Source organism: Echinops telfairi, unplaced genomic scaffold (genome assembly GCF_000313985.2).
Source record: "Echinops telfairi isolate 266 unplaced genomic scaffold, ASM31398v2 ScPeMD7_7475;HRSCAF=8513, whole genome shotgun sequence".
In the NCBI taxonomy this organism is placed as follows: Eukaryota; Metazoa; Chordata; class Mammalia; order Afrosoricida; family Tenrecidae; genus Echinops; species Echinops telfairi.
In genome coordinates, this window is record NW_022111379.1 from 31826344 (window position 1) to 31837734 (window position 11391).

Below are 11391 nucleotides of genomic sequence, written 5' to 3' on the forward strand. Positions count from 1 at the left end.
ACTCGGCAAACACGGCACCCTTCCAGAGAGGAATCCTCAGCCTCCCGGGGAGAGCCAAGTTTTCTCCGCGGGGGAGCTTATTTTGAAGGCTCACATTTTATTATTATTATTTTAATTTAATCATTTTATTTGGGGCTTGTACATCTCTTATCACAATCCATACATCCATCCGTTGTGTCAAGCACATTTGTACATTGGTTGCCTGCATCATTCTCAAAACATTTGCTTTCTACTTGAGCACTTGGTATCAGTTCCTCATTTTCCCCTCCCTCCTTGCTCCCCTCTCCCTCATGAACCCTTGATAATTTTATGTTAGTATTTTGTCATATCTTGCCCTGTCTGACGTCTCCCTTCACCCACTGTTCTGTTGTCCATCCCCCAGGGCGGAAGTTATATGCAGATCCTTGTAATCGGTTCCCTCTTTCCACCCCATCCTCCCTCCACCAGATTTTATTATAATTATTATTTGTTGTTGTCGATTCAATTTGTGTTGTACTCCCCCAGACTCTTGGCATATAAAGCAAAAACAAAAACATTGTATTTATGCTTTCACTCCCACAGAAACACTTGCCTGGTTTGTCTAGGGGACCTAATCCCAGCTCATGTAACCTAGCCGGCTGACCTAGGGCAAGTAACTCAGCCTCTCGGGTCCTCATCAACAAATCTGGTAGTAAGACTACCTGCCTCATGGCAGGTATCATCGATCCCATGATCATCGAGTCCAGTGGATTCTGACTCAGAGACGCCCTCCTATGGGTTTCTTTACAAGCGCAGCCAGCCTCATCTGTGTCCTGCGGAACAGCTGGTGGGTTCAAACCGCTGACTCGTGGTTAACGGCGCAAGGCTTAACTCGCTGTGCCACCAGGGTCCCACTCACTGCCAAGGAGTGGATTCTGACTCATAGCTACCCTCTAGGGCAGGGTAGCAAGGTCCCTGTGAGTTCACGAGGCTGTAACTCTTCACAGGTGTCGGGAGCCCAGTCTTTTGCTTGCAGAGTAGCTGGTGGTTTCGAACCACTAACCTTGCAGTTAGCCACCAGGGTGGGGGGAGTCGTGCGGAGCCAGCAAAGGTACTTGAGAAGGGTTCAATACTTGGCAGGGGGTTTTCGAGTCGCAGCCTGGAACCCCGGCCCATCAGTGGGGGAGCTCACCTTTGAGACGCCCGGTGATGTAGAGGAAGCCGTCAGTGTCCAGGTGGCCCGAGTCGCCAGTGTGGAGCCAGCCCTCGGCATCGATGGCCTCACACGTCTTGTCCTCCATGTTCAGGTAGCCCATGAAGATGGTGCGGCCCCACAGGCAGATCTCGCCTGTGCCCTCCATGTCCTCATTCACCAGCTTCACCTGGCAGCCTGGCACCACCTTGCCTGAGCTGGGCCACAGGGCGGGAGGTGTAGTCAGAGAGGGGGGCCAGATCCCCTGGGAGTGGGGCAGGGAAGGGGCAACCTCTCCCTCTTTCCTGAGGGATATGAGGTTTCCCTTCTCGGGGCTTTTCTGTTTTAACAGGGGTCTTAGAACTGAAAGGTGGCTGCATAAAAGCTTGTTACGGACATAAGGAATGGGTTCCTGGGGCAGGAACCTCAAGGACTATGTTGGCCGAGAGGGGAGGTATGCAAAAGACAGCTAACCATCCTACAGATCACCCTCCACAGCTGACTGCCCCTACCGCCCACTAGGAAGCTGGCTGTGTCCCCCTACCCCCACCCCCACCCCCCTCCAACCCTAACTGGAGCCTGGGCCATCAGCTGTCCCAGGACAGCTAACACACTCCCACTGGAGGGAGTGGAAAGCACGACAAACCAAATTCAACTGCCAAAGAGTGGGTCCTGACTCACAGCAACCCTACAGGGCAGAGTAGAATGGCCCATGTGGGGGTTTTTTTTAAAATCATTTTTTATTGGGGGCTCATACAACTCTTATCACAATGCTTACATACATCAATTGTGTAAAGCACATTTGTACCTTCGTTACCCTCATCATTCTCAAAACATTTGCTCTCCACCTAAGCCCCTGGCATCAGCTCCTCTTTTTCCCCCCTCCCTCCCCGCTTCCCTTCCCTCATGAACCCTTGATAATTTATAAATTATTATTTTGTCATATCTTGCCCTGTCTGAAGTCTCCCTTCACCCACTTTTCTGTTGTCAGTCCCCCAGGGAGGAGGTTATATGTAGATCCCTGTAATTGGTTTCCCCTTTCTACCCCAACCTCACTCCACCCTCCTGGCATCACCACTCACACCACTGGTCCTGAAGGGATCATCCGCCCTGGATTCCCTGTGTTTCCAGTTCCTATATGTACCAGTGTACATCCTCTGGTCTAGCCGGATTTGTAGGGTAGAATTGGGATTATAATAGTGGGGGGGGGCATTTAGGAACTAGAGGAAGGTTGTGTGTTTTATTGCCCCTGTGGGTTTTTGACACTGAATCTTTACTGGAGCAGAAAGCCTCTCAAGGAATGGCAGATGGATTTGGACTGCTGACCTTGTGGTTAGCAGCCCAACACATAGCCCAGTACCACGCTGGGGCTCTGTGGAAGGAGGGAAGAGGAGAAATTCTTTCATCACAGGAACAAGGAGGCCACCCCTTGTTCCCGCTCTACTGAAGAGGAAACTGAGGCTCCGAGAAGCACGAGTGGGGATGGGGACCCGTAGCCCAGTGGCTGGATCTCTGGGGCACAATGAATATGGAAAGAGCCAATAGTCTCATGGACTTGTGCACATGTATTGTGCCGGCTGTCCCTAGCCTCACCTGTAGAGCCGGTAGTTGTCGTGGCTGGACATGAAGTGGGGACCTGAGGTCTCACTGAGCCCGTAGCCAGCATACAAGCGGATGTTGAGGCCCAGGAAGAAGTGCTGTGTCTCTGCGGTCATGGGGGCCGCCCCGTAGAAGCTCTTCTGACACCTGGCAAAGCCAAGGGCCTGGCGGACCTTGCCTAGCACCAGGTAATCTGCCAGGCGGGTTGTGAAGGGCTTCAGGTCGCTGATGGGAGAGTGGGTATGGTCCACAGGGGAACAGACACATACTTGCACGTTAAAAGGCTGGGGAGTCACTGGGCACACACTGGCATGGCCACTCTACTTGTCTCCTCGGACCGGTCAGTGCCAACACTGTTAATATTTCCAATATTGGCCCTGCCCACAAACATGCATGAATGCAAATGTGGGTGCCCATGTACACACGGCCACCTCCCGATGTGTCTTGTGTTAGGAACGTCCTAGAACAAATTCAGCTCCATCCAGGTAGCAACACAGATGTTAGAAAATTTGCACACATATACACACACGTGCAGAGATGGAAAATATACATGCATAGAGACGTGTGCAAACTCGTGTCCAAGTCCACGAGTGCATACTCACTTCTCAGGTCTTGCAAATGAAGCTGTGGGGGCGCAGACAAGTGTGTGCGTGTGTGTTTGTGTCTCATTAAGTGTGAGACCATCTCACAAACACACTGGCAAGGAAGGATAGTTCCACGTGGACACCAAGCTCCATTTCCACCCCCACCCCACCCTCCTGTAGACCAATCCTCCAGGGGGGATTCTAAAAGCAACCAAAGGGTGAAAGGGTGTGGGCGGAGAGAAGACAGTGGTTCCTGGTCCTGGGACCGGTGGTCCCACCACATGACTCTTGTCTAGTTCCCCACTAAGGGCAGGAGCCATCCCAGACAGAACCCAAAGGTGGGTAGACTGTCCCCAGCGGGGACACACAAGGGTCCCCTAGAAAGGACACATTGATGGGGCCAGGACACACCTGAACTGTCTGATCCTGAGCTGGACACAGGGCCCTCCTGTTCCCTGCCCTCTGTACCTGTCCGGACAGCTGAGGTTCTGCTCCAAGGTCACCGACATGGCCCACAGCAGCATCTTGCGCCGGATGAAGCCAGACTGAGCTGTCACCTCCTGGATTCGCTCCATGATCTTCTCCCACACCCGAGGCACTCCCATGTGGGATGTGGGCTCCACTTCCCGCAGGGTGTTTATCAGGCTCCCCTGTTCACAGCCAGCAAGAGGGCAGGCCTGCTGGTTCAAGTCCAGTCGGGGCCCAGGGAACCCTCTCCTCAGTCAGTCAGGCACACTCCTTATAGGCATACCTACACAGTGCCCCTCAAACAGGGACCCATACTCCTGCACTCCACTTGTGGCACAGACTGTTGGCTGCTCTGCACCCCCCTCCCCCAACACACACACACACACACACACACACACACACACACACACACACACACCATCAGCCTCCCTGCCACCCTTCTTTGCTGTCATCCAGTTGTCAAGATGGTCAGATGTTTCCAAAGAATCTCAGTCCTTCCCTAGCCCAGGGGGTGGGGACTCTATCACCCACCACAGTGATCGGTTTAGGAGTGGCATGTGACACCACTTGGGCCCATGAGATGCCAGGGAGTCTGCTAAGGGCAGCGGTTCTCAACCTGTGGGTCGAGACTCCTTTAGGGGTCGAATGACCCTTTCACAGGGATTGCCCAATTCATAACAGTAGCAAAATTACAGTCATGAAGTAGCAACCAAAATAATTCTGTGGCTGGGGGTGGGGGGGAACTGTATTAAAGAGCTGCGGCATTAGGAGGTTGAGAACTACTGTAGCGCTTCTAGGAAAGTTCCCCTCCCTGTTTAAAAGGATGCCAAACTCTGATTTGGCTGCAGGAGCCTGGCTGCAGAGACTGAGCCGGCCTCCCGAGTGTAGGAGGATGGGGTTCTGGACCACTGGACCCCTCATTGGGTTTCTCCTGCCGGCAGGCAGTCCTGTTCCCTGCTTGCTCGTGCTCCGTGGAGTCAGGCTGTGCTCACTGCCGCGGAGATAACTGTCTGGTGAGCGCACTGGGGTGGCACCCTCACAGATGCACGCGCCAGGCCAACAAAGGCCTGTCCACACTTGCCTATGCCCTTGCACACCCACTTGGCCACCCACACTGGCAGAGAAGCAGGCTGACCTTCAGGGCGTCGGGCTCAGCAAAGCAGACCTGGGCTCCCCACTGGATGCCAGTCCACAAATCATAGATCTGGGCAGCGATGTGGCTAAGGGGCAGGTAGCTGACCACCACTTCCTGTTGGACTTCTGCTGGCTGGATGTCACCGGCCTGGCTACCGTAGCGGGCTGTCCACGTGATCTGAAGGACAGGCAGGTATGCCCCAGAAATGTCTTGGGCTTGGGGGCTTGGGACTACTTCTTCGGAGTGGGGGCCCTCCCAAGCCCTGAAAAAAAACCCTCCCTAGCCCCCTCATTCAGTCTGGACCACAGATGGCAGGCTGTTCTGTTGACCCAGTTCTCTCTGCCAATGGGCCAGAAGAGCCTTCCCCAAGGGCTGTCAGGGCACAGCCTTTGTCTCAGACCCACCCACTAAGCCCCACTGCCCAGGACATCTGTCCTACATTGTCCTGACTCAGCATCACGCCCTTGGGGGTCCCAGTAGTGCCGGACGTGTAGACCAAGGCGCAGCACTGGTTGGGCTGCTGGGCACTGATGATGGTGTCCAGGGCTGCCTCTGACACCTCGTTCCCTAGATCCATGAACTCCTCCATCTGCAGCCGGGCGGGGAGAATGGGCATTCCGAGTCAGTCAGGGGAGCCTAGACAGACCCCACCCGGTGCCTAAGGCCCCAGGACTCGCACCGTGAACACGTTGTCCATCTTCTCCGGCAGAGGTTCCCGGTAGATCACGACGGCCTTCAGATGTGGCAGCTGTTTCCAGATCTGGATTGATGCAACAAATAAATGAGGTTTCTACAAGGAAACGTGACCTTTGGGAAGACCCCATCATCTCCAGGTGTTAGTCGGCCTGGCCGGCACTTGGTGGGACAGGGTGCTGGGTCCCCTGTCTTTGATCTTTGGATCTAACAGGTCAACTGGCCCCCTCTCCCGGAGTTTCCCCCTCAGGAAAAGATGGGGACAGGCAGGAGGCTGGGAATGACTCCCTACTAAAGGGAAACCTCGAAGCAGCCTGGAAGCTGGCTGACCAAGCAAACTCCGAACAGCCCCAAAGGGAGTGTTGCAAGTGCAGGGACAGGAGGAGGCTGGGGGAGGACAGAGATACATGGTCTTGGTGTACGTAATGGGCAAACTGTGAATACACGGGGGCTTCAGAAAGTTCCTGGGGAAATGGAACGAAAAGATAATGGAGTTCTTCCAGGAACTTTTTGAAGCCCTTTGTCTATGGATGTGTGTGCGTGTGTGCGTGTGCACGCGAACTTCTGCTTACAGAAAGGGACCCTGGGAAGTTAAACTGAAAACAAATCCAATAGGTAGAGAAAGGAATGGGCTGAGATTCAAGGGAGAGAATTAACTTCTTTTGAATGTATCCTGCTTTATACTTTTGACTTTAGAATCAGATGTAAATATTCAAAGCAGCTGTAATCATTCAAAAAGGAAAATTAGGTGAGAAAGGGCAAAAGTTTCCCTAAATAGGGAACACATCTGACTATCGATCATGGTGACATAGTTACACGCAAAGAAAGCATGGCATCAAGTGGTTTTAGAACACACAGGAATCAAGTTGACTACATCTGGGGGAAGAGACAACAGAGAAGCTCAAAACCATAAGCCAAAACAAGGCCACGGACTTACTGTGGAACAAACCATCAGTTGCTCCTATGCACATTTCAGGGGGAAGCTGAAGAAAATGGAAACAAGTCCATGAGAGCCAAAATACCCCCTGCAGTCTATCCCACCTGAATGTGGGCATTAAGCACGAACGACTCAAGACCAGGTGGAGTGTGTGATGACATCAAGAACATCACACACGAAGAAAGCAAGCGGTAAAGAGAAGACCACAGTGGGTCAGAAGGGACTCTGAAACTTGCTTTGACCCTAGAGCCCCTTAAGACACGATGAAGGCGAAGAGCCGAACAGAGCATTTCAAAAGGCAGCAGGAGAAGACCAAACCAAACATTATCATGAAACCTGCAAACACCCAGAGCCAGAAAACCAGACGGGAAGAACACACTCAGCCCAGCTCATGTTGAAAGAACCGAAGAAAAATTCAAGCCTCTGCTTGAACTATCGGAGGATTCCATGAGCAAAATACTGAAGAATGCAGGAAGCATCAAAAGAAGGAAGAAACAGAGTCAATGGATCGATAAAAGAACTGGTTGACAGTCAACCGTTCCAAGAGATAGCATATGACCAAGAACTGACGGTACGAAAGGAAGAAGTCGGAGCTGCATTGAAGGTATTAGGGACAAAAAGGCTGCAGGAATGCCAAGTGAAATGATAAAAAACAGATACAGTGCTGACAACACCACGGGTCAACGCCAAGACAGCTAGCTCCCTGACTAGAAGAGATCCCTATGTGCCCATTCCAAAGAGAGGTGACCCAACACAAGGCAGAAATTACAAGAAGTAAAACTTGGCTGAATATAAGTTAAAAACAGTTGCAGCAGTACATTGACAGGGAATTGCCTCAAGCTGCATTCAGAAGAGGACATGGAACAAGGGATACCACTGCTGACATCAGACGATCTTAGTGGACCGCAGAGAATGCCAGAAAGATGTGCACTTGTGTTTTATTGACTATGCAAATGCATTTAACTGTGTGGAGAGTGGGGATTCCAGAACACTTAATTGTGCTTCTGTGGATCCTGTACATGAATCCAGAAGGAGTCATGAGAGGATACCACATGGTTTAAAATCAGGAAGTGTGTCAGGGTTGTATCATTTCACCATATTTATTCGACCTGAATGCTGAGCCAATAATCTGAGACGATGGATCATCTGAAGAGGAATGGGGCATCACGATTGGTGGTGGCTTGCCAGAAGAGGAAGTGAAGCGCTTATTGATGAAGATCAGAGGATACAGCCTTCCATATGGATTACAACTCAAGATAAAGAAGACACTTCCGGCAGGAATCTTGTACATATTCCACTAGTGGCTCTTATTTCTCTATGGCCCTGGGCCTCTTGTTCCTGGCTCACTCTTATACCTAGCGGAATGGCAAAAAGGACCAATTCCTTAATAAAACCGTCTACACCTTGTTTACATGCTCCCACCCAGTCATTTGGGGGAAGTCACAAAGATGATGGCTGGAAGAGCCATACGAGGCATTTCACTTCACCACAGCTTCTGAAGCTGCTTTTGGCCTGTGGGCTTCCTAGACTGTAGCTGTTGGCGGGAGCAGAAAGCCCCGTGTTTCTCTTGAGGGAGGCTGGTGGTTTCGAACTGCCATCATTGTGGATCGCAGTCCAGCGCGTAACCACAACACCACCAGGGCTCCCGAGTTCCAAGTACAGGATATAAGAATGTATGTTGTGTAAACATTAATCATAGCAAAACTAGAGGGCTTATATTTCAGACTGAGCAGGTCTGGAACTAGAGCTGCGGTCAAGGGTAAACCAGGAGATTTTGGAACATTAAGGGAGTCAATTCATCAAGAGGACCCGATGGCCCCCTCACCCCCAGGAGATACCCCAACCTGAATGGCTAGTCACTGGAGGTAGTGAACTGCCCAGGCATCCTGACCCCACCCAAGGTCATTAACTTCACGTGTGACCTAGGCCAAGTCCATTTCCTGACCTGTGACCTGACCTGCCTTGCTCTCTGTGTTGTGTGGGGTGGGAGGCTGGGGAGGGAGGGTGAAGGGACATCGTGGGTGGGAGAGTCCTTGGTAAGCTGGAGACAGGGTGGTCCACGGGGGTGCCCAGCCTCTGTTCCTCCGCCCTCTGTCCCCCAAACCTTCAGGATCTTTTCCAGCTGCTTCTGTGTGTCGACAACAATGACATTGGCGCGGCAGTCATGGGCGATGAACTGGCAGGCCTCTGGGGTGCTGGTCGTGTAGATGCCAGTGACGATGCCACTGCAGGGAGGGTTTGGGTCTGGGTGGCTGCAGAGGGGCTTCCCACCCCAATGAGCCTGCAGGGAGTGCCCTGGCCAAGACGGCCAGAGCTCCCAGAGAGGAGGCCCCAGGCACTTCTAGGGGAAGGTTTGGAGGAGAGATGGCAGGTTAGAGGAAGTGGGTGGCCTGGCGGGGTGGAGGAAGGTGGGAGATCTGCCAGCGTCCCCAGAGGTGGACACATACCCAGGCTCTACATAAGACATAGCATCACCCTCTCCACTCTGCCCACCTCCCACCCACTCGAGACCTCGCCCCACCCCCCACCCCCAGCCACTCACCCTGCAAACACTGTGCCCACGGCCGAGTAGAACCACTCTGGAGAGTTGAAGCCGAGGATGGCCACACTGTGGGCCCGCTCCAGGCCGAGCTCCAGGCCAAAGGTACACAGGACAGGTCAGCTGGGCAGGGAAGGGGCCTCTGCCCCACCCCCACCATCATCCTGTATCCTCTCGGGGACCGCCACCTGTATCCTCTCGGGGACCACCTTTCCAGGGTCAGGCCAATCAGAGAACTCTCAACAGCCCTTGCTGCCCTACCCAAGCCCTCCCCGGGTTGCCCAGCCCCTCTGGCTAGCAGGAGAGGCTTCCAGCCCCACTTGGAGTTGCTAATAAACCCTCGGCAAAGGGGGTTGTTTTCACAGGTGTTATGATTGCAAAGGGCCTTGCTGGGTTGGGGTTAGGTGAGGGGCACCTGATAGCAGGCCAGGGGCCAAGGGAGGGGACAGGCGGCGCCTTGGCTTTATGAGGCCCCCTCACCTTCAGGAAGCCCTTGGCGGCTTTGCGGGAGAGCAGGTAGTACTGGAAGTAGGAGATGCGTTCCCACTTGCCCTGGTGCTTGAAGCCCAGGGCGCTGAGCTTGCCGTACTTGTCCAGGGCCTGGTAGAACATCTGGTGCACCGTGCAGGGAGGCTGCGGGCAGCTGGAGTCGATTCGCAGGCGGACTCGCCCATCGGCCCGGCACGTCCACAACGTCTCCTCTGCGGGGAGAGGAGACCAGGCTTGGTTCAGGACAGTCTGAGTGTCCCCAGGGCACCCCGGTCCTTCCCTGGGCAGAACTCCCAGCCTTGCTGGTGCCACCAAAGCCCTGGGCACTGAGCCCTGGGGGCTGGCAGGGGAGCCAGCTGCAGGGACAGGCTGGGAGGCTGCCTGGAGGAGGATGTTGGACGTGCCCTGGAGGATGGGCAGGTGTGGGATGCAGCAAGCGAGAGGAGAGGGAGTAGCTGGAGGCTGAGGCCGAGGCCCTGAGGTCCCAGACCTGGCCCTGCACTTCATCCAGCTGTGCTGTGCTGCTGGGAGTGGGAGGTAGGCTGCCGCAGAGCAGGACTCTGGGATCTCTCGGAGCCTGCAGGCTCTCCACGCTTCCCCTGCTGCTGGCCACAGGAAGTGGTGTTTGTTTGTCTCTGCGGAGTGCCAGGAACCCCCGTGCAGAGGGCTTCCTCCCAGCATCACACAGCGAGGAGGCGGCAGAGGCTGGGCCTCAACGCCGACACACCTGACACCACAGTTCACCCTTGAAGCACAGTCTTGGGGCACCAGCCAGCCTCTGAGGACCAGGAGGCTTCCCAGGGCTGTGGCGGGTGGCGGGGACACCGACTTACAAGGAGATGCACAGTAGGTGCGAGTTTGGGCAAGCCACTAGCCTCTGAGTCTCCTTGTTCTGGAGCAAAGTTGAGGGGCTAATTCTTGGGGCTTGTGAGGATGGAGAGAAGCGGTGTGCATGGGGAGTCTGGATATACAACCGGTGCTCAACAAACATGCCCTTCCATCCACCCTTCCATTTCCAAGTTCTCCAAATGGCTTGCGAAGGAAGCCTGGTTGGGTGGTCCAGGTTCTTTGGGTACCTGGAACCTCCTTTCCTTGGGGCTAGGGTGGCCGTTCTTAGAGCTGACCCATGGACTGCAGGGGGGGGTGTGGGGGCTGGCTGGGCTGGCTGGGGCTGCACAGACCCTTGCTGATTGCACCCAAGCTGGGTAGAGAGGCCCCAGGTCTGCTTCTGCTTTGTGGGACCGACCGGGCTTCCAGGTGAATTCAGTGGTCTTTTCCTCTCCTGCGACCTCTTAGGTGGCTGTGACCCTGAGGATGGTGGGGTGGAGTGGGTGGGGGGGCTCTTCCTCCTGTGGAAACCCAGGAGTTGCATGTGCGGGGGCTATGAGAGGGGCTCCCTAATAGGCAACTCGTAATAATAAAGCGTCCTGTGCGGCCAGGCCCCGCGGGAATGCAGGAGGGGAGGAGAGGGCACTGCCTTGGGCCTTCAGTGTCAGCAGAGACCAAGGCCACGCTGCTCACTGCCTCCTAGGATTGAGGTTCCTGCCGCCAGCTGCTGTGGAGCTCCTCGTGCTTGGGAGGCAGGTCGGATGTGAGCCCAGTGCTGAGGGACCCTTTCAATCGCCCCCTCAGGGACCCCCAAGCCCTGGAAGACTCAAAGTCATGCTCTTCATGCCCTGGATTTTGCTCAGAGTCCATGCACCCAGCAGACCAATGCAAACTAGCCAGACTGTGGAGGTGGGTAAACCTGGGTTTAAATTCAAGTCTGCCTCTTACTGCTGTGTGACCGCAGGCAGG

At 54.3% G+C, this 11391-nt stretch overlaps 1 protein-coding gene across 2 annotated transcripts in view; it reads right to left on the reverse strand.

Moving 5' to 3' along the window:
* ACSBG1 (acyl-CoA synthetase bubblegum family member 1) overlaps nucleotides 1-11391 on the reverse strand; it is a 59421-nt gene that overhangs the window by 8082 nt on the left and 39948 nt on the right. For both annotated transcript variants that reach the window (XM_004700024.3, XM_045285756.1), the window contains 9 exons: nucleotides 9586-9806; nucleotides 9109-9197; nucleotides 8671-8791; nucleotides 5616-5696; nucleotides 5376-5525; nucleotides 4937-5113; nucleotides 3802-3983; nucleotides 2744-2974; nucleotides 1151-1368 (listed from right to left, as the gene is read on the reverse strand). In XM_004700024.3, coding sequence (XP_004700081.3) covers nucleotides 1151-1368; nucleotides 2744-2974; nucleotides 3802-3983; nucleotides 4937-5113; nucleotides 5376-5525; nucleotides 5616-5696; nucleotides 8671-8791; nucleotides 9109-9197; nucleotides 9586-9806 — 1470 coding nt within the window. The remainder of the gene's footprint in view (nucleotides 1-1150; nucleotides 1369-2743; nucleotides 2975-3801; nucleotides 3984-4936; nucleotides 5114-5375; nucleotides 5526-5615; nucleotides 5697-8670; nucleotides 8792-9108; nucleotides 9198-9585; nucleotides 9807-11391) is intronic.